We start from the raw sequence: 21,854 nt of genomic DNA, 5'->3' as shown, positions 1-21,854 counted from the left end.
GTCCTGTACGGAGCTAATGGGAGGTACCATCGATTTACATTATGATGTGTTCAGGCTCGAAGGTAAATTATTATGTGTGTTCAAATTTAATCTTGTTAAAGTAGTTTTTGGCGAGAACCTTGGAATAAATACAGTTGTTTGAAGGAGGTGTTTTCCCAGCAATATTAAATAGATCATAGGGAGGGAATTATGACCTGTTTAACTTCCTAACAAAAACCAGTATGCAAATGGTAATGGTATGTTGAAGTAAATGGGAGTTATTGTTTTACTTTCTTTTTTTACCGGGCTATCGAGAATCGTGGAATTTCACTGGTATTGGTATCTAAATTTCTGGTACCGTGACATCCCTATCATATACACATACAAAATATGCATAACTCTATTCATCTGGTATGTGTTTTTCCTAATCAGGTCCCTCTGGAGCCTGAGCTGGGTCACAGGGGTAAAATTTCACATTTGGGAGGAAGTGATTCCAAGCCTGAGAGTTCGCATCTTCGCCACGCTACCTCTACCGAGCTCTCGCACATTTCCCGAATATCGCGGGATACGGTCTCCCCCTCGTACCAGTCTCCCATGGCGTCCCCCATGAGTCTTACTCACAAGCCAGATCTATCTCTACAGAAAGGCCCTCCATCCTTCCTGCCAACACCTCCGCCAGCAGTACCCTCATCAAGTTCTCTACATCCACGGTCTGATCCTAAGCTGGAGCATTCGGGACATCATTCCGTTGACATGGTGCAGCTAATGACGGTAGGATGTCAGCAATGTCATCATATGTGGAACATATTTTTCAAGACAATAATAAAGAGGTTTAAAAACCATTTTCTGTTTTTGTTGTACAGAAATATCCTATTGTATGGCAAGGTCTGTTGGCACTGAAGAACGACCAGGCTGCTGTCCAGCTGCACTTTGTTTCTGGCAACACCGTACTGGCCCAGCGCTCCCTGCCGCCCACAGAGGGAGGTCCTCTTCTCCGTATTGTCCAGAGGATGAGGCTCGAGGCTTCCCAGTTGGACAGTGTGGCACGCAGAATGACTGTGAGTATTTTATTTTTTACTACCTCTGAAAAGAAATGCCGAAAAATAACAGTTGTTTTGTTTTTGTAGACACGTTTTTGATGAACGATAGCGGTCAGAGTCGAGCTCTCTGACTAACATGTTGCATTTCCTGTGACTACTTCATAATAAAATGAATGAATAAAAAAAGGAAATGTTCGTTTTGCATTAGCAGGAACTTAATACAGAATTTTTTTCCGCAAATGTCGCCACAGACACCCAGTTCATGATACTGCAAATATATAAATATTGCAATACTTTCATCAGTGGGCCATAGGCTCAATCACCATTGTGTTACCTCATTCGGCGATAGTGACTTAACAGACGTTTATTTAAATGAAAATCTTCGAGATTATTACTTTAACAAGATTAATCAAATGGAGACTCGATTGCAAATTCATGAATTGTAGCCGATAACCTGATTAACACCCTTTGGGATTTGCTTTATGTTTTCATTTATGATAAAGGCTTATCATTCATGGCAGGTGGAGAATGACTACTGTCTGCTACTGGCTCTACCATGTGGCCGTGACCAAGAAGATGTCCTCGGTCAAACCGAAGCCTTGAAAAGTGGCTTCATCACCTACCTGCAAGCCAAACAGGCAGCTGGCATTATCAACGTGCCCAACCCTGGCTCTAATCAGGTCTGTGCTCATTGAAGTTTGTTTTTCATACACTGGTCAATTTTGAGATTTTGGGCTATTTTGCGTCTGCCTTGCGACTAGTGGAAAGAAAACATCCAAAATACACATTTAGGTGTTTAGTTTAATACTTTGTCTATTTACGTCTGTAGATTTCTCTTAAATTCACCCAAAATTAGCATTAGATAACTCCTCATTTACATATTTAAACATAACATTTCAGAAAACGTGTAATACAAGTAAGTAATGCATGCAAGTAATCAACTGGGGAAGTTTCATGGTGATATCTATTAGTTAAAATGTATATCCTTTTCACTTGTAGTGTCTTCAAATGTATGGAATATTAATAATCCATATCTTTTAAAGGCTGTTTTCTCAAAATGAGGTTTTCCTAACTCTGAGACAGATATCTCCACTTCAGTAGCACTTACATACACCAAACGTTCCAGTTTCATTCCTATCTATATTCTGAAGATTTCTGCAGAGGGATTTGTTCATATATCATTCATAGCCTGATTTACAGAACATTTTATTCCTATGAAGTGATAAAAAGAGATCCCCTCTGTAAAAGCCTTTGTCTCTAATATGTCAACAATATGTTTGTTCTGGAATTGTATGCAAATTAACACATATTTAAAAAGATAATGCCTCATTTGCATATTTGAAAATAAACTTTCAGGAAACTTGTAATACAAAAAACAATTATCTTAATGTAAGTAATCAACTGGAAGTTTCATGATGATATCTTTGTTAAAATGTTTACCCTATTCACCTGTAGTGTCTCCCCTTCACAATGAAATATCATAAAGATTTAGTTCCGTCTCTCATCCTGTTATTTTCATCTTTTTGATTCACAGCCAGCTTATGTGGTGCAGATTTTCCCGCCGTGTGAATTCTCGGAGAGCCACCTCTCGCGCCTGGCCCCGGACCTTCTCAACAGCATCTCTAGCATTTCCCCTCACCTCATGATTGTCATCGCCTCGGTTTAATTACCTCCATTGTTTTTTCCTGAACAAAGCCAACACCAGCCCTTTTGGACTCGTCCAGTTTTGTAAACTGGAATTGCCTCATACTTTTTATGAGTTTGACCTTTTTAAGAAAAATCTAATTTAGCATGCACTCACCTTTTCTCCTTCACTTCACCAAGTCCTTAAGTCACGCGATGAAATTCCCAAAAACTATACCTTCACAGAGAGGATCTGAAAGGTTGAACGGGGATTTTTGATGATCATTTCTGAGTTGTCATTTCATTTTTTTTGCCATTTTTGGAGGTGTTGTGCATAGCCTTTTCTAATTCATAGCACCCATAAAGCTATGGATTGAGGCCTTCCTATGGGATATTTTTTACCTTCATAAAAGTGATTGTGATTTTTTTTAAAAAGACAAACAATATGAGAATTCATTGCACTATGTTAAAGAAAAAAGTTGTGAACTCTGTACAGATTTGCGTATAAAAAATGATACATGTTATGGAATTACTCTCGTGATCAGCCATGCTTGTGCAAGATAAAAGAAAATCATTGCCTGGAAAATGATCGAGGATCATTTCAGCCTGATCTGTCATACCGCTTTCGCTCCTTCACCATCAGCCAATTTCTACGTCATTTCCGGATTCAACTCTCCATCCCGAAGTGTTCCCTGCCCCAGGAACTCGAGAGGGGACGTTTAGAGTTGTACAGTTTACACTCAATGCCTCAACAGGGGACTATATAAAGATTATTTAATTTGTTTATTTTTGTTTGCATCTTCTTTAAGCCTAAGGGTATTGTGGACAATTGTGAAACTGTAAATATTATAAATATTTAAAGACTGAAGCAATGTGGATAGACCAAGTGAATTATTTTACAAGACTGATCATCAAATGTTTTTTTTCTTCTTTCTTTTTGTTTTTCTTTGGGCCGGGGCAAGAAGGGGAAGGATCTGTACCGGATCCAGAAGTGATATTCAAGAAAAAATATTTTTAAAATTGATTCTGTGCCAAAACGTCTTTTGCAAACGCTCAACACACGCAATGTATCTAAAAACAAAAATTGATCAGAACCTATTTTCATATGTGACTTTGTATTTTGCCACTCAGAGGGCAGACTTGATTCCTTTTTTGTTTTGGTATTGTTCATCAACCCGACTCTGTTACTACAGTACTTTTACATTATGAAGTTGTGTCCTCATTTTGAAGGAACCATTGTATTGTAGGGGTTGCATTTCTGTTTGTATTCCTTCTCCTGTTGTGGTCCTTTACTGCCCCCTGCTGTCTGAAAATCATCCTCTCGCATATTAAGGACTGCATCCTGAGGTCATTTAAGCCGTGACTTCATGACAGATGTGCTATAGCATGCTTTATTTTCAAATCTTAAAGGGTAAACCGAAATCATAAAGGCAAAGAATGTGACTTGAACTTGACGTCATGCCGCTAATGGATGTGTTGATCATCTTGTCTCCTTCCCTCCCCTTAACTGTCTCATTGAGCCAAGCTGTACATACTAATGTCCTTAATCTGTGCTCTTGTGTATTTTTCCCCTTTATATTTGTCTTTCTTCAGGGTCCTTATTTTTGTTTTGTGCAACAAAACAAAGCAGTCTGAAAGAGACGGGAGATGAGGAGTGTGAAACCGATGCTGAAAGTAAAAACCATGCTTGTCAGTTTTGTGGTGTAAATATTTCTGACTGCAAGCTGAATACTCTCATGGTTATGTTGAAGGCACTTATAATTTTTGATAAACAAATGAGAAGAAAATACGAAAAAAAAAACTTAAAACGGTGATTAATATGAAAACTGTCTTTTGATCAATCTTCATTTTGAGTGTATTTTGCTGTTCCTCCATGAGGACATTTTAAACTGTAAAATAAATGGTTGTTTAACTTACTTCTGAAGATCATTAAATGGTCCGTCACTCTTGGTTTTGTGTTCTTGTGCCTTGTCTTAAGAAAATGAAGTTATTTTGATGCACTGACTGGTGAAGAAAGAAGACTAAAATCTGCGAGTTAATTTGTCTGGTAGCTTCAAGTTTTGTGCCTCTGCAACAAGTTAAAACAGTTTATACTAATAGTGAAAATCACACACATATCATTGCTCATCAGAATCAGTGCTGCAGTCCATTCAGCAGTCAGAAGATGTCAGTATCTGACTGTAGCACAGCTTTGTGAAGTGACTCAGGCGACCACAGAAGGCAATTGTCATTTCAAATCACCATGAAAATGATTTGTTCTTTGAAAGCTGGGCCCTGCCTTCATCTTGACTTCATCGAGTGCTTATTCCCTGGAGCATAGTTAGTCAGTATCTTTGAATTTAAATATGTCAAAGGAAAATGTGCACTCTTGGAAGCAGAGAATGTTTGCTTAAACCTTAAACATAACTCTTAAACAAGTAGAAAAAATTGTCTTTGATTGACTTGTATTGCTTTTGTTTGCAGCCAACAAGACATGCGTTTAATTCTGGTCTGCCACAGAGGGAATTGTGGGGGATCTTGTATGCCTAAACATGTCTGTCTTGGTCGGGGAACTTTCTACTTTAAGTAATAGGATGCACGGGTTTGCTGTCTCGCTGCATCCGTGCTGTAATGCATACTGAAGTCACTCTTAACTTACTAAAGGGGTAGTTCGGGTTTTTTGAAGTGGGGTTTTATGAGATACTTATCCATAATTAGTGTATTACCTACAATAGATGACAGTCGGCCCCCAGTTTGGAGAAACAGACAGGAGTTACTGCACGGAACCAAAGCCATGTACTGATGACACCTAAAAGAAAGGCCCGCCTAAAATAAATAAATATCAGTTTAAGTGTACGCTACATTTAGAATATTTTGTCCGGTTTACCTTGCCGTCAGACAGCTGTACAGTCTTTGTTTCCAACGGGGAACTGAAGCCATTATCTATGCGCTCGCCAAAGCAACCAGACTCCATTATAAAAAACAGTAATTTTACCTCACAGAAAATGGGAGTTGCTGGTCTACCGCTGTCTCAATTGGTTAGTTTGTGTGTGCTATTTTGTGACTTTGGTTAGTTTGGATTCACCAAAGTAGACCAGCAACCCCTGTATTCTGGTAAAATTACATTTTTTTTCCAATGGAGTCTGGTGGCTTTGGCGAGAGCATAGATGGATACAACAGCTTCAGTGCCCCGTTGTAAAGGGCTGTCTGACGGGAAGGTAAAGTGGTGAAAGTATTCTAAATCTAGCGTGCACTTAAACTAATATTGATTTCTTTCGGTAAAATACGTTTTGCCCCCGACCCTGTCCACAGCAGTACATTGTTTTCCTACCTCGCGGTGACTCCTGTCTGCTTCTCCAAACTGGGGTCGTGCCGACCGTCATCTACTGTAGTTAATACACTGACTATGGATAAATACCTCATAAAACCCAACTTCAAAACACCCGAACTATCCCTTTAAATAATGATGCAGTTGACAAAAAAAACAGGCATCTACATATAACAGTAACAGGTGTGCAGAAAAGAAAATATTAAGAGCATTCAGGATTATTTAGCTACTCACCCAAGCACTGTGTCAGATATTTATGAAATGACAGAACTAATGTTATAGAGCAACATTCAAATATATGCTATATGGAGCAAGACAAATGAGCACCATGGCTGGCAAAGCTGCAGTTATAGACTCATCCCAGAGGCAAATAGCTCCATGCTTTGGGGAGTTTTAGGACCGTGAACATTAGGGTTTCCGGCTAAGCCCGTCAAATCCAAGAGCACACTAGCCGACAGATTCCCCAGAGCGAGGCCTCTGGAGATTTAGTGGTGATTAGATTCTATTTGGGAACATTTGGTGGTCAAGGCTGCAGGATCTTCTTGGAAGTAATCCTTAGAGTGCGATTAATTACAATCAAATGCAGGCAGCCTGTGAAGAGAACTTTCTGTGTATAGTAAACGTCTTAATATGACTTATCAAAAAGATATTTATGTAACAAAACAATTGCCTGCAATGCATCATGGGCTGTTATTTTCCATCTTCATCCCACGAGGCTGATGCAGTAGGTCAAGACTTCCCATAAAGCAACGATGACACTGAGCAACACCAGCTGCAGCAGCAGCATAAGCTGCTGATTGAGCAACCAAAGGAGGGTGAAGAGGGCCATACCCATGCTTTACTCATTTTCTCTCTCCTGTCATTATGCCTACAGTAGAAAGAAAGGAGTGTGACCATGCAGAAGAGGTGAGGCAGAAGTGATTTATAGTCACCCGACAGGCCAAGACTTGGAATGTTAATTGACGCCCTGTTTCGCAGCGTGAGAAGAAGCAGATCAGATTGGGATGGTGAAAAAGAGACAAGGAGAAATTCAAGATGCTTCCCTGCCCGTTGTCCCCCCCCCCTCCTTCTCCAGATTCATAGTTCTTCTAAGATTACAGGCTCTGAGCGATGAAGCGAAGTCGAGTGAGTCCTTAAAGTAGACCTCATTCATATTTCTGAGCTGTTCTCCTCTTGAATTCTTCGCCGCAAGACGACATTTCGAAAGCCCAATTTTAGCTAGAAAATGTAAAGAATGTTGACAATTCAGAGGTTGGTTTTTCAGACGCTGATAAGTGCTTGTTTTCTTGTTTGTGTCCTTTTGGCATTGAGCTCGCTGCATTCTTCCATGCTGGTGTTTGGACGATTTGTCCTTACATGCGTGCACAGAATAAACAAAAGGATATTGTGATTTAAAAACAACAATACTTACTTTGATAACTTTGCTGCATATGTCAAAGTGTTTGAGTGAAGTTGTCCATGATGCATTGACAGACATGACAAGAGCTCTGGAACAATCCTTGCAGACACAATCAAACTGTCCAGGGTCAGCTAGAGCTCTTTTTGTGCCCTAGGCAAAATTCGGATTTGGAGCCCCCCTGCAATGCATCCTGGTAGCTCATGTTGCCCGCTCCTTATTTGCATAAAGTTGAGGTTTAGGCTACTTCATGCAAATCACGTGCGTCTGGCGTGACTCGTCGTCTCCGGAAACTCCCGAGAAACTTTTAAACAAAACGTTGTCGATCTAAAATAAAGACAGAATCAGCAGCTTCATGGCTTATTTATCACATAAAATGTTTTCAGAAACACATTTTAGTGAACTATTTTCATGATATAGAGAAGAAAGTTTCCAAACGAGCCACCATGTTGGTTTCCGGTTTGAAAGCTCGAAGCAGCAGCCCACGATGGAAAGCGTTCATCCAATCAGGTGTCTAGAGTATCTTGTGGCAGTCCTTCAAGCGTCCAATGCTGGGAAGCGAGCTGATCCCTCGAGATAAAAAACTCAACTTTGGATAAGTACCATTGCGGTTAGTGTCCAACCCTCCCGAACCCTAACCCTAGCCCCGTGAACCGCAACTCACAAAATAATTGTATTTATTATAATATAAATAAACAATTGGTCCCTGATATTGTTGGCTTAAAAGTGTTTAGTCAGTTTTACTACAACGAGAGTTATAGGGGTGAGAAGTTTATTTTATTTATTTGTTCATTTGTTACCTCAATACAGAAAATGAGGAAGGGCGCCCACCGGCATTTTTATTATTTTATTTTTATTTAATTTTTTATTATTTTCAGAACAGAAGGCTCACAGTCATAAAATGTTCAACAGTTATTAGATACAGTCAGATCATTTAAATTTAAATGTTTTTTTTTTTTTTTTTAGAGGGCTACCAGCGCCCCCCAGAAGGTGGCGCCCTCTGGGACTGCCTATATGGCCTATGCCTTTAGAAGGCCCTGAAACCCTCATTCAAGGCCTATTGAAAGAGGCTGGGACACAGGTCTTGGGGTGTGGGGTATGACACATGCGCAGTGTAACTGGAGCTTCGGCAGTGCCTTGCTATAGGCTCAGTTTCGGTGAGTGCAGATCAGATTTTGTGTTGTACCATGTGTTGTACCCTAAAGATATGACCCATTGATGACGCGTGACATCTCCTCTTTTCACCCTCCTTGCCGTCAATAAGGGAACTTACAGAAAGAGCTGTTGAGAGTAACACAAAGGAAAATTGAAAACCTGAACTTCTCAACAGATGGTTGCCAGGCTGCTTTTCTTGCCAGGAACTCTACGAAGGCCTTAACGTTCATAACCAGAGGCACCAGTAATGTCACCTTTTTAAAAAGTCATGAGGTGCTTCACCAGCCAGAGTTGTGAGCCTGAAGCCTGACACGTGCGTGGTTGTAGCTGCAGACTTCAAATGATTTGGCTCACCTCTGCCTGCAGCTGCGTGGGAGAACTGTGATACAGCAGCGTTGTGATTTGTTCCAGGTCATAGACATTTGGAAGCTTTTGTGTTTGTGGACAATGACTCCCTCATGTGAAGCTGGGATTTAATTGCAGTTGTTAGCTGGTGGGAATATAAATCAGGCTTTCTACATAGTTGGTGGTTTCTGCAGTGTTTTTCTTGAATTTTTGTTTCACACTATATATACAGTATAAACTGCAATAGGCCCTCATTTTGACATTTCATTGCAGGGTAAACTCAGGTGGGATTGATTAAAATAATCAGGGTCCCGTCACAGCCATTCCAGCGAGCCGGGTGTGTCTACATGGTACCCCTTAATTTGCTAAACTCTTGCGAGATGGTTACGGTTAGGCATGAATAAAACAAAAGATCCACACGCTGTATTAAAAAGCTCCCAGCAAGTTTAACTGTGCAACGTTTCGCTCTAACAAAGATCTCTGTCAGGCGTTATCAAATCACCATCCCAAAGCAGAAGAAGCTACATATATAGAGACACAAACACATGCATCACTCAGGTGATTGTGATCTGCATGATTGAGAGTCAGTCTACTCTCAGGTTGGCCAATCATAAGGTTCGGCATTGACCTTAAGGTTAGTAGTCTCGCGAGAGTTTTTGCAAGTTTTCCCAAATTGTGGGTTACCATCTAGACACGACCCAGTGAGCCAGCTGGCTAAATAGAACTGGGCAGTGTTGTAGTCAAGACCACCTAAACCAAGACCAGAGTGTATCGAGACCGAGACAAGACCAAAACTTTGAGGGGTTGACACCAAGTCAAGACCGAGACCAGACCAGTGCAAGTCCCAGTACTGCTGTGTGTTTTTAGCCACATTTTATTACCGAAGATTTGGTTGACATCTCCTCCCAGACAACCACAGCTTCTTCTCCTGTCTGAAGCAGAACGTCTTACATCCAATCACAGTGATCATGTTAACAAATAACACGACCAGTCTTGAAATAAAATCCTGAGACCGAGATCGGACCGAGTAAAAATGTGGTCTATAAAGAGACGAGAAAATGTGGTCTTGAGACCAGTCTCGAGTTCTACAACACTGGAACAGTGCCGTAATTATTGTTATTAATTGTCATCTTTCTAACTTTTTAGCGGCCTTCTATAGCTTACCACTGGACTCGCCTCAGTAAAACTGGTGGCATTCAACCCACAACCATCATGGGCTTGTGGTAAAAAAAATATTTTTGTTATTACAAATGTGTTATTGTGATTTTGAATATTCTGGATCAGCACCCACAAGTTCTGGTTTCCTTACAGCTCTCTATCAGCTTTTCTCCATGAAAAAACCTTGTCACATATTGGGCAAAGATATCAACATACCAAACTCCCAAAATGTCCTCAAGTGAGATTTTGTGTCCATACCGCATTGGCCGCTTCAGCCCGTTGCTACGGTACGTCGGTGTAGCCGCCATATTGGGGAGGTCAGGACTGGCCTGTAAACACATACAAGTGAACGGGGGCGCTGCCGTTTTTCTGGATAAAAGCACTGATGTTAACATTTCTCAACCAATTTCAATGAGTTGTTTTTAGGGTGGCTGTGGCTCAGAGGGTAGAGCAGGTAGTCCACCAATCGGAAGGTTGGTGGTTCGATCCCCGGCTGCTCAGGGTCACATGCCGATGTGTCCTTGAGCAAGACACTTAACCCCAACTTGCTCCCGAAGGCATAGCCATCAGTGTGTGAATGAGTAGTTACATTAAATCCTGATGGGTAAAGTTGGCACCTCTGTCATCAGTGTATGAATGTGTGTGTGTGAATGCTGACATGTAAAGTGAGTGGTCGAAAGACTAGAAAAGCGCTATATAAATGCAAGTCCTTTTACCATATTCAAGGATTTATGATCGATGAGGAGTAGAAAAAGAAAGTTCTGTCTTCAGTTACTTAAAATCTCCATGCTAGGCTATAATCGCTGCTAACGTAGCGTAACGTTACTGAACCGTTTTTCACTACATGTTTCTTTTTGTGGGGGAAATCAAAGCTACAGTACTACACTAAGATTATAAATGCTTGAATATAACAACTCATTGAAATCGGTTGAGAAATGTAAACGTTATAGTGCTTTTTATCCCAAAAATGGCAGCTCCCCCGTTCACTTGAATGTGTTTACAGGCCAGTTCTGACCTCCCCAATATGGCGGCGATGTTGACGTACGATCCAAAGGCCAATGCGGCATCTATGTATATATATCTAGGGTTGTGTCCACTGGCCTCATCGGTCCCAAAGACAGCACGAGCACTAATGTTGGAACAGGAAACATTTTTAAATGAAACAACCACTTACATAAAGCAGACGTGGCTGATTTCCATGTCAGTGCGATAAGGCACTGTAATACAGAATGTGAGATTTGTTTATTGTGCTAACATGAACATTTGCTAATGGTAAAAGAATTATCAGAGCATGTTTGAGAGATAAACATTGCCTGGAGCCCGAGTGTAAATGCTTTGATGCGAGAGCTTTACTGTGAACATAAACTGTAGAGAAAGAATGGACTGAGTTAGATAAGATGCTGTTTTAGTGTTAGACCAGAGCATTACAACCAGGGCCAAAGTTCACATAGATAAATACACACAGGCTCTATCAAGCTATTTAGGAAATTTTTACAGGGCTCTCTCAGTAAAATTCCCATCGATTTATGAATTTTTAAACACTCCTTAATGCACTTTAACTTTCCATCCGTCTTGTGACCCTGTAAATAAGCTGTCATGCAAACAATACGACACATAGATGACTTATAAAACCTGTCCACGTAAACTGAGAATGCTTCTCCCGGCTGAATATGAAAGGTCAGCGTCAGGCAAACACAATTTACAATGGACAACTGTTAGAAATAGATCAAGTGACTGATGGGGTCACAGTACACATTAGGTGTGGACAGGCAATGCCGGAGCTATATAGCCTCACCCTGGTGACTCGAGGCTCATAAACAAAACATACACAGCTTGTTGTCCTGGTTGCAATCTGATATCTGCAATATAATGCGTGAGCGTTTTATATTTCTCACTTGCCTCATTTGGTTTTCTAAAAGCTCTTTATTGCTGTTAGACAGAACTAAAATAATATGTGAATGTGACTTATAAATGTTTTTTTTATCTGTTCTGCATTTGTATGCATGTAAATAGATCCTAATTTAAATGCTGAAGCACTTGGAAATATTAGTTATTTTAGGATGCATTAATGCAGTTTAGCCCAGTGGGCTACCTCCGAGGTTTGTAAAGTGAAGCCAATGCTGTAGTGCCTTAGACTTGCATTCTTTCTAACAGCCAGCAGGGGGCGACTCCTCTGGTTGCATAAAGAAGTCTTATTGTATAGAAGTCTATGAGAAAATGACCCTACTTCTCACTTGACTTATTACCTCAGTAAACATTGTAAACATGAGTTTTTGGTCTCAATCGCTAATTTCTAGACTTCTTCAGTACAGCATTACGAGAACCAATGCTAGATCAAAAGTTGGTCTTAAACAGTGATGGATGTTTAAAAGAATGGACATTTCATTGGGGTTTGTCATGGTCCTGATAGGCCTATTTGGTTGTGTATCCTGCTTTATTGTGATAAGTTCACTCATGTGTCATGTTTGGTTTTCCTTCCGGTCTTTGTGTGTTGATTATCCTCACCTGCCCTTGGTTTTGCCATTAGTCATACCCTGTTCATATAATCCCTTGTTTTCCCTGTTACCCTGCCAGATTGTCTTTGTTCTATCCCGTGTGCTCATCGCTTTCCAGCAATTCTCCAGTTTTTAGTAAGTTTTCTGTGGTTTTGAGATTTTGCCTACACTCTGTCTGGATTTGTTTGTTCTTCTTGAATTGATTACCTGTGTTTGACCACCTGCTTTTCAGCCTTTTTGAAACATATGTCCTGAAAGTCATATCGTGTGAATTTGCCTTAACAGGACCCAAATGCATCAGCGCAGACTGTTATTATGTTCACACAATGATACACAAATGTATTTTAGAATAAAACAATAAATCGCACATGTACGCTAAGCCTGAAATATGTTAAATCAGCACTTTTAGTATCTACGAGGACTAGTTAAATATAGCTCTATGGTCCATATATTACAGTGTGAGCTGTGTGCGATTCTTGTTCCATTCCTTCTTTCCCGTAGTGGCGGGGTTTGGGTCGTGATCTGGCTCCGGGGAGATGTGAAGTTGATTTGTGGTTCTTTCATTTTTCAGGGATAATAAAAGACAGGCTTGTGTGTTGTCCTCTTTTTTTTCACCCTCCATCTATTCTGGATTTAACCACTCTCCTCTCCGCCTCCAGAACCCAATCTGTCAGCCAGCGTGAATAAGTGTGAGAGACTTGAGATTGTGCCTCGGGTGGCAAAAACTGGACGCAGGTCACTTGAGGTGGGTTTAGGTTTGACAACAGTGTGCATGTGCCTGACTCATTCTGAAATAGGTTTCCAGAGGTGAGGTGGGGGTGGTGGGGGGGAGTACAAAGAGCCATTGTGCCAGTCAGGATGTGTTGATTGTTCGGCGTGCTCTGCCTGCACAGAGCTCAGAGAAAATGATGCGGTTGGAATTTTTTAAGACTGGAAAATGCGAAAGTGGAATTAAGGAAGAGATAAAACACAAAGGAAGGCATTTAACGAGGACAATCTGGATTCCCCAGCAGTGTACTTTTCCATCGTGCGTCTGTTTGTGTTTGTTGGACAGCTAATTGTTCAGTCTCCGCATTGCTGGTTTTTGAATCTCCTCTGCTAAGCATCCAGAGCTCTAACAAACTATAAGCTGTTTACTGCTGCCCTCAAACCACAACCATGTTATGATTTATGGAAATCTGTGGTCTCACCAGAGATTTAGGCCGTTACCGAAGTCTAGTTTCACATAGATTTATGTGTTAGTGAGAGACTCTGGGGCCTTTTAAGTTGTTTGAACTGGAACACTGTGACACCGACAATAGTAATAGTTGGCCGTTTTGCCTTCTCAGGAAGGTTGCTTAAGGTTATTCTTATTTTCCAGATTTAATTTATCTCCCTCTTATGAAATCGCTTTAATATTTCTACCTTAAAAATATGTATTTCTCAGCAGCGGCCAACCACCAATGTTTAACTTTAAGCACTCTTTTGTGGCTTAAAGTGACCTGAAAAAAAATTTGTATAAACAAAGAAACTACAGTGTGCATTGATTTTAAAAAGCAGACCATTTCGTCAGTCGTTAGGAATCTTTTGTCGCCACAAAAGCTGGCACCGCGAGGTAACTTTGAAAAGTCAGAACGTCAATAACGAGCCACTCTCTGATGCGTTCTACAAAAAAAAACATTTTTTTCACGTGAAGTTAGACTTAAATAGTTTTTTTGCTTTACTGCTTTGTGTCTCAGGAAAACTCTCGGATCAGGAGCTGTGAATTATCCTGCAGGACACAGTTTTGGGAAAGACATGTTGCTGCTGATGTTATGATATGCCACCCTTCAATGCTTTCATCACTGCAAAAGCATTTCCATTTAGCTCCATTGTGTTTTGATGATGGCAGAAATCTCAGAGATGATATCTCAAAACCTCAGCAGATAAAACTGAAACTATCTGCACGGCTACACCCCATAAGGGTATGTGAGGAAATGTGATTTTTATGATATGAGGGAACCTTAACCATTAAAAAGTCCCCGAAGAACCTATAGAGGCAACAGTCTCACGGCAGTTTCGTGTACATAGACATGAATTTCCCTTTTTTTTCGTGATGCCCAGCACGACTTTCAACAACGGATTTTCCATGCATTTCCTGTACAGGATAATAAAAGACAGGCTTGTTTTTTCTTGTACAGCCAAAATGACACTGAACGTTATGAACACTGGACCCGAAAGAATAGCTGATTGTAACGTGAAAGTGAAACTTCACGCACGGGACACAAACAGCGGTCTCCTGGATGAAAGCCTTGTGTTTGTTGAACCGATCCACCTCCCCTCCAACCATTTCGCTCATTAAACAACTTTCCCTGAGCGTTAATATTGATGTGGGTTTCCATTTAGTTGAAAGCCCGGTGCGTCTCATACCAACGCTAAAGGGTGCCTTGTGCGTTGGTATTGAACGCCGACGGCTGTGACAAAGCGTCAGTATTTGACGCCCTGGGAATGAGGCTGGACTAAGAGGGGGTGATCTCCTGACATTTCCTCCATAGTCATCTTTAGGCTCATTTTTGGGGGTTTTGATTGAAATGTCTTGACAGCTATTAGATGGACTGCCATGTCATTTAATACAGATAGTCCTTGTTCACAGATGATACAGATTTTAGTGATCCCCTAACTTTTACTGTAGCTCCAAAAGCAGGTTACTCAGAGAAATCAGGTCTCTAAACTCTGTTGCAGGCCCAATAAAACAGTTGGTAAGACTTGACAATTCCCCTCAGGAACATGTGTGGGCGGGAGTTACAGAGAACAAAAATATGCACCTCAAAAATTCAGTCATTACGAAACTTCTTTTCTCTTTCATTCCTGTCTCATGCCCACGTGCTGGCAGGCAGACCTCATCAGCCTCACAGGTGCAGAGAAAGACTTGCTTCGGTATTTGCTGTTTGTTGAAAGACACCAACAAGCAAGAACAGGCTCTCGGCGACGCGGTCCTGACAGACAGGCATTGAAATGAGCATTACAAACAGCTGTGATTCATCACTCTGCTGAACCAACTTCACCACAATCACCAGCAGCTCCCTGGGCATCCAGTGTCCAGTGACTCTCCAATACGGCAAAGAGCAGGTACATGAATGCAGCCGCCTGTCCTGTACGTGCTCACACATGTACACACACATGCAAGCATGCACACACACCCTGCATTCCCACACTTGAATCTATGGATGTAACAGCTGCAGCGAGGGCTGTCTAAACACCGCCGCAATGCGACAACTACGTCTGACAGCGCTGCAAGTGAAAGTGAACATGTGTGTTCTTAGCAATTTGCCATCTGGACGGTCATTTTAGGTGTGTTTATGGTGGCAAAAAGGTTAAAAGACTCTGGAAGTGTTATGCGTTTCTGGCAAAGGCAGCAGTTGAACGGCACCACCCGAGTTCCTCTGTAAACAAGGAAGTAAAGTGATAGCATCTCTTATGCTGGCGTTTTTTTTAGATCTGCCCACACAAACATGCCTCGCCTTGCAATATCACCTGATTTGCAACCCAAACTTTTTATCTCGTCATTCTCAGTGGCACACCCAGGTGTGGGTACTTTTGAATATTACTTGCCAGTATTCTTCAATATTTTTTTAAACATTTAATCTGAAAAGCATCTCAAGTATTTACGGTTTACCACAAGAATTGTGTACTGGAAACTGAAATAGTAGTCTATTTACTGTACACAATAGGACAAATGACTCTTCACTGGGAACAAGGATAGGCTACTATTACAACTAGGCCAACTACTACTACTACTACTACTACTACTGCTACTAGTTCTGCAACTCTACAACTGCTGCGGCTGCCTTTGCTGCTGCTATCAAAACGTGTGAAATATGATCAACGCTTCAGGTCCAGTGCTTCCCATGCACAATCACTGAAGAACTGACCAATTCCCCAATAATTATGTAATCTGGAAAATGTATTTATACCAATTATCAGTGGTGGAATAAAGTATTTAGAGCCTTTAGAAGTAGTTACTTAGCATTGGAAGCGCTGCAACAAGATGTAAACGCAACACTGCCGTATTGTGCCTCATGCAGGAAGCAATATAAAAACTAATTTTCTCTCATTTGTGTTTGTATCCATGATTTGTTCTTATTTTGTTAGAACCCATTGATTTTCTGGGATTCACCAATGTTTTCTTATTTTTGCTCTTCTCTTAGGTGTAGGTACAAATAAAATGGAATTACTTCCCATTATTGTTTTGAATGATTATGAACACTTAAAAACAAAAAAATAAATGATTAAAAAGGCCTGGGGAAATTAGAAGTATGTCTCCAAGACACGTCCAACGTTTCCTTTTGGCTACGGAGCTGTGTTTATCAGATCATTTTTGCTGAAAATAGCTGCGGCAGGCAGTTGTTAGAGTGGTGAAACCAAAACAATAAAGTTAAGGGCCTAAAAAGCAAAATAACACGCTCCACAGAGTTGCAGGAGAACTGCAGAGTTGTGTGATTATTCCCTTTCCCACATTAAACATAGACATTTGATCCATAAAAATTGACTGCTGTTGAGGCTTTAAATCTATAACAATGCATTACATTTTCATCACAAGTTCATCACCATCTTCCGCGGTTCCATTAACAATTACGTATTGACGATAATCTTTAAATAATCCCGTAGACATGAAGGAGATTAAGCCTCTCAAATACACACACACACACACACACACACACACACACACACAGCTGTCCCAACACTTTCATTGGCATAACAGCCCTTCGTTACTTGGAGTCAGAGTCAGACATGCCTCACATGCCTACCTCAGCGAACCACAGACCACTGTGGGGAGGTGGGCTCCTATACCACCAGGACAGGTGCTGCTGATGTGACATCACTGTGGGTGGGTGCTGCTGAAAAAGCTCTCACATGTCCACAACCGAGCAGCGCTGACAGCTACAACCGTGAGATAATGGGGATATAATAATAAAGACAGTGTGACCAACAACATAAGTGCTATTAGCACCGCTGTAGTCTCTTAGCAGCAGCAGAGATTAACTGCAGCCATGACAGAGATTTGTGAGTAAGACACGCACGACTTCACGGGATCACAAAGAAAGGAAGCGATGCATGAAAAGGCATGAATCATCCCTCGACACGTCAACTGAACAAGGTGTTAATTTTTTTATGTTATTACTGGCTGCCAATCTTGTTTAAATTGACCAAAGTAGCTAAAGAGTTCTTGCAGGCAGGTTTTCACAAATGTTTTGTGTGAGCTCAGCAAACATAATTCCCATGTTGCGTGAACATAAATAAGTAGTTTAATATGTCAGAGTCTTGGCAGAGTCGACAGCCCTCTGTTTGCTTTTCAGAGTAAGTCGTGCAGCTTGGGAATCTGACTGAGTAGGAGCAACAGTGAAGCATGAAAGCTGTTCTGTGTTGTCAATCACCTGTTGCTAATTGCTACAGGCAGGGAGGGAGGAGGGAGGAGGGGAACGGAAACTACCAGTATTTATCTTACTGTTGATCTTTAAACTTACCTACCACAGTTTCAACATCTGAGGCGGCTGCAGATTAGTCAGCTGGACGGAGAGCAGCAATTTTAGATTTAGTCGTTGAGCTGTTGGAAGGTCTTTGATTTGCTCCATGCAGCTAATTCTATTCTCTATTTTTATTGTATATACTTGTATTTATTTTCTCTATTTATCCGTACTTATTTCTGTGCAGCAAACACCTGGATTTCCGTCTGGGGATCAATAAGGACTTAGCTTAACTGTGGAGTTGTGCTATTTTGCAGATGATGTGACCAGGGGAGGGTCTCAAGTTACCAGTTGATTTACAATCCAGGCCTCACTCATGGTCATGAGCTTTGGGGTAATGACTGAAAGAATGGTATCGTGGTTACAAGCGGCCAAAATTAGTTCCCTTTGCAGGATCAGGGCCTCAGAGATCCGAAGGGAGCTTTGGAGTCGAACTCATTCCTGTTTATAAGCCCCTCTTTCACAACAGCCATTGCAGGGTAAACACACAGGTGTAATTAATTAAACATTAATCATGGTCCTGTTTCATTTAGGTGGACCATGGCCCTGGTGTTGTGCATGCTGGCTCACTGGAACGGCGTTGACACTAAATAGAACGAGACCATGATTAATTTCATCAGTTACACCACGTGGTTACCCTGCATTGACATGTCAAACCGGCTCCTTGTGAAAAGGGTCTATTAAAAATATTTGTGGTGGTTTAGGTATGTGATAAGCGGGCCTCCTGGACGCCCATGGCTGGTTACTCATCGAGACTAATCAAACTGGGAGGAGACCAGAATCAGAACGTGCTGCAGGGATGTCCCATCTGAAAGTGGGAACAGGTGAGTCACGTAAGTAGCTTGAGTCAGGAGAGTCGTTGAAGTCAGTGAAGTTAACAGAAACCACGATTGTTTCATAACTAAGACCCTGTGGGTGATCCGATCACAAGTGGACAGCTCTAAGAACAGGTGTGAACGTACTCAAGACGCATTGAGATCCGGTCACTCAGACCACATTCTGTGGTCTGGGCCACATATGGCCACATTCTTTTAACAGGGAGTACACGAATGTGTCCTGGGCCACATTAAGGACCGCCTACTCAGCTGACGTCCTGCTTGGATCTGCAAGGTCTCACTGCGTTCCTCATGTCAATAAACAGGCAGACACGGCATGGAAATGGACTCTGTGCTCTACTGTATCCTGTCGGTACAGCTGTAATATAAATGTTATCTTATCTATAGGCTACATATCTACAGGCTATCACACTAGGCACGGGAGGTACCTTATCATCATACTGTCGCTGCGGGCACCGCCGGTACAATAACCTTTTATTTTGATGTTAATAAAAATGTACCCAAATTCACGAATATGTAGGATATTACTACTGACATTCATGTAATATTACGGTGCAACGTCTGCTGTGTCACTGGAGACGCATGTGGAGACGCATTCTAACGCCAGGTGTGAACAGACGTACTTGGAGCTGTCCACTAGTGATCGGATCACTCAGGTTACATCATGTTAATGCCAGCTGTAAACAGGTGCTAAGCGGTTTTGTTGCCTAAACCTAAGTTCCTGTGAAAACGTACGTTTATTTTGAAAGGATACTATACATTTAACGAGCGTATACTAATACGCCGTCCCTGACACGTCCAACACTAGAGGGGTACCTAGTATGTTGGTATCCGATGCTGAGGGGCATTTACAGAGTGGCGATATTTGATGAGTTGGGAGTGAGAATGTGTTGGTTTTGTTTAATATTACAGTTAATTCTTCCATTTGTGATTTTGTGTTTGACTAACAGAATAGAATAGAGGCCGCCAGACTCAAAAACATTAAGGCGTGCACGGATAAACACTTGAACGTAAAAGCTCATTTTCACACGCTCCCCGTCCAAACACAGCTCTCTATTACCTCCCACTCTCCATCCCATCTGATACCAGTGAGCCCAGTAGGGTCATCTGGAACTGAATCAACAGGTGGCTTTCAATGGAGGCTCTAAGCAGCCCAGGGTCCCTCCTCCTCCTCTTCCTCCTCCTCCTCCTCCTCGGCCCCTCCAGGAATCCACCTCGACTTTATTCTGAGCCCTGTCTCCTTTTGCTCTTTTCCTCTGCGCTTCCTTAAACGTCCACAATGGCCTTCAGGCCGCCGGTCACTCGATATGGAAGGAGGAGAGGAAGGAGGCGCCTGAAGGAGCAGGTCATTCTACTTGGGTGAGCAAATGGGAACATCTGCCACTCCAGTGTGACCCGCGTCTCCAATAAAAAAACACCGGAGGCGTCGTCTGAGAATATGAGCATGTTCCAGCTCAGGGCATAGGAATGCTGAGATAATGTTGTGATAAGGAGTTGAATGAATGGAGCGGTGCATCTATCCGGCCTTCTCCCCTGCAAGGTTGATCAGTACTTTCCAAGGACAGAGAGGGAGGAGAGAGGAAGAGGAGGTTTAATTTTTTAATAAATCTGGACACAGGGAGGGCACATGTGAATTATAACTATATATAGATACACTGATAAAGCCATTACTTAGAGAGCTCAGTCTGACTATTTCCTTCAGAGATAATGGAAACATCTGTGGGTAACCAAGAACAAATAGTTGTATCTCTTCAGGGTTTTTTTTAAGTGTGGAAACATTTGGTTGGTCAAAGTCTCTTAACGCTGTCTCTTAAATACAACAGTGTAGCTTTCAGGGCCAACAAGTCCAGCGTCGAGTCCTAAAACCCAGGAAAGAACACAATTAAGTTAACTTTTAGAGCCAAAGTTAATTGCATGAGGATGTGGTGCAACATGTCTGAAATAATGTCTCCGGTTAAGATATGCTCCAGACAGTTTTATGTTTCCTTCCGTCAGATAAACCATCAATCATTAAGTTCAATAAGTAACTTGCTATCAAGTGTCCTACTGAAGCTCAACTACAGTGCGTTTTAAAAAAAAGAAAAGAATGCTAACCAGGTCTGTCAATAATTAAAATATTTAATCACGATTAATTGCATGATGAATGATGAATCACAAATGAATCACAGACTTTTTTATCTGTTTAAAATGTACCTTAAAGGGAGATTTGTCAAGTATTTAATACTCTTATCAACATGGGAGTGGGCAAATATGCTTGCTTTATGCAAATGCATGTGTATATTTATTATTGGAAATCAATTAACAACATAAAACAATGACAAATATTGTCCAGAAACCCTCACAGGTACTGCATTTAGCATAAAAAATATGCTCAAATCATAACATGATTGAACACCTCAAGCCCAACAGGCAACAACAGCTGTCAATGAGTCAGTGTACTGACTTGACTATGACTTGCCCCAAACTGCATGTGATTATCATAAAGTGGACATGTCTGTAAAGAGGAGACTCGTAGGTACCCATAGAACCCATTTTCATTCACATATCTTGAGGTCAGAGGTCAAGAGACCCCTTTGGAAATGGCCATGACAGTTTTCTGGCAAAATTTTGTGTAAGTTTGAGGCGTTGTTTAGCCTCCTTCCTGACAAGCTATGGATTCCTTAGGTTTTCTAGTCTCATATGATACCAGTATCTTTACTCCAGCTTTAAAACTGAGCCCGCTACAACCTAAAAATCACAAGTTTGGTTAATGCATGCAAGAAATAGCGGCATTAAAATGAAGTTATCGTGTTATCTTTGACAGCGATAATATTTTGAATGGAAACGTTTTAAGCATTACATCGACTAAACATATACAGCTGAAAAGACTAACAAAACGTGAAAACCATGAAAGGCATTACAGGAAGATTAATCTCAGCATCAGCTGTCACTGAATGTTTCCTTTCAGCCTCTTTAGCTGTTTAGAGTACAGATGACCACAGTGCAGCCCACCACACACGGTTGGTTTACATTACAACTCAACACGTAGGTCACACAT

General features: G+C 41.3%; 1 protein-coding gene across 2 annotated transcripts in view; it reads left to right on the top strand.

Annotated features, from left to right (window-relative positions):
* The window catches only part of spen (spen family transcriptional repressor), a 30,908-nt gene extending 26,350 nt beyond the window's left edge, over positions 1 to 4,558 (top strand). The window contains exons 12-15 of one of the 2 annotated variants that reach the window (XM_074644632.1): positions 412 to 750; positions 843 to 1,037; positions 1,541 to 1,699; positions 2,554 to 4,558. In XM_074644632.1, the coding sequence (XP_074500733.1) occupies positions 412 to 750; positions 843 to 1,037; positions 1,541 to 1,699; positions 2,554 to 2,685 (825 nt within the window). In that variant the 3' untranslated portion in view covers positions 2,686 to 4,558. Of the gene's footprint in view, positions 1 to 411; positions 751 to 842; positions 1,038 to 1,522; positions 1,700 to 2,553 lie in introns of both variants that reach the window. The other variant, XM_074644631.1, reaches the window with a different exon arrangement.
* Positions 4,559 to 21,854: the final 17,296 nt, after the last annotated feature.

Source organism: Sebastes fasciatus, chromosome 8, assembly GCF_043250625.1.
Source record: "Sebastes fasciatus isolate fSebFas1 chromosome 8, fSebFas1.pri, whole genome shotgun sequence".
NCBI classification, from domain to species: domain Eukaryota; kingdom Metazoa; phylum Chordata; class Actinopteri; order Perciformes; family Sebastidae; genus Sebastes; species Sebastes fasciatus.
This window is presented reverse-complemented; position numbering and strand designations above follow the sequence as displayed.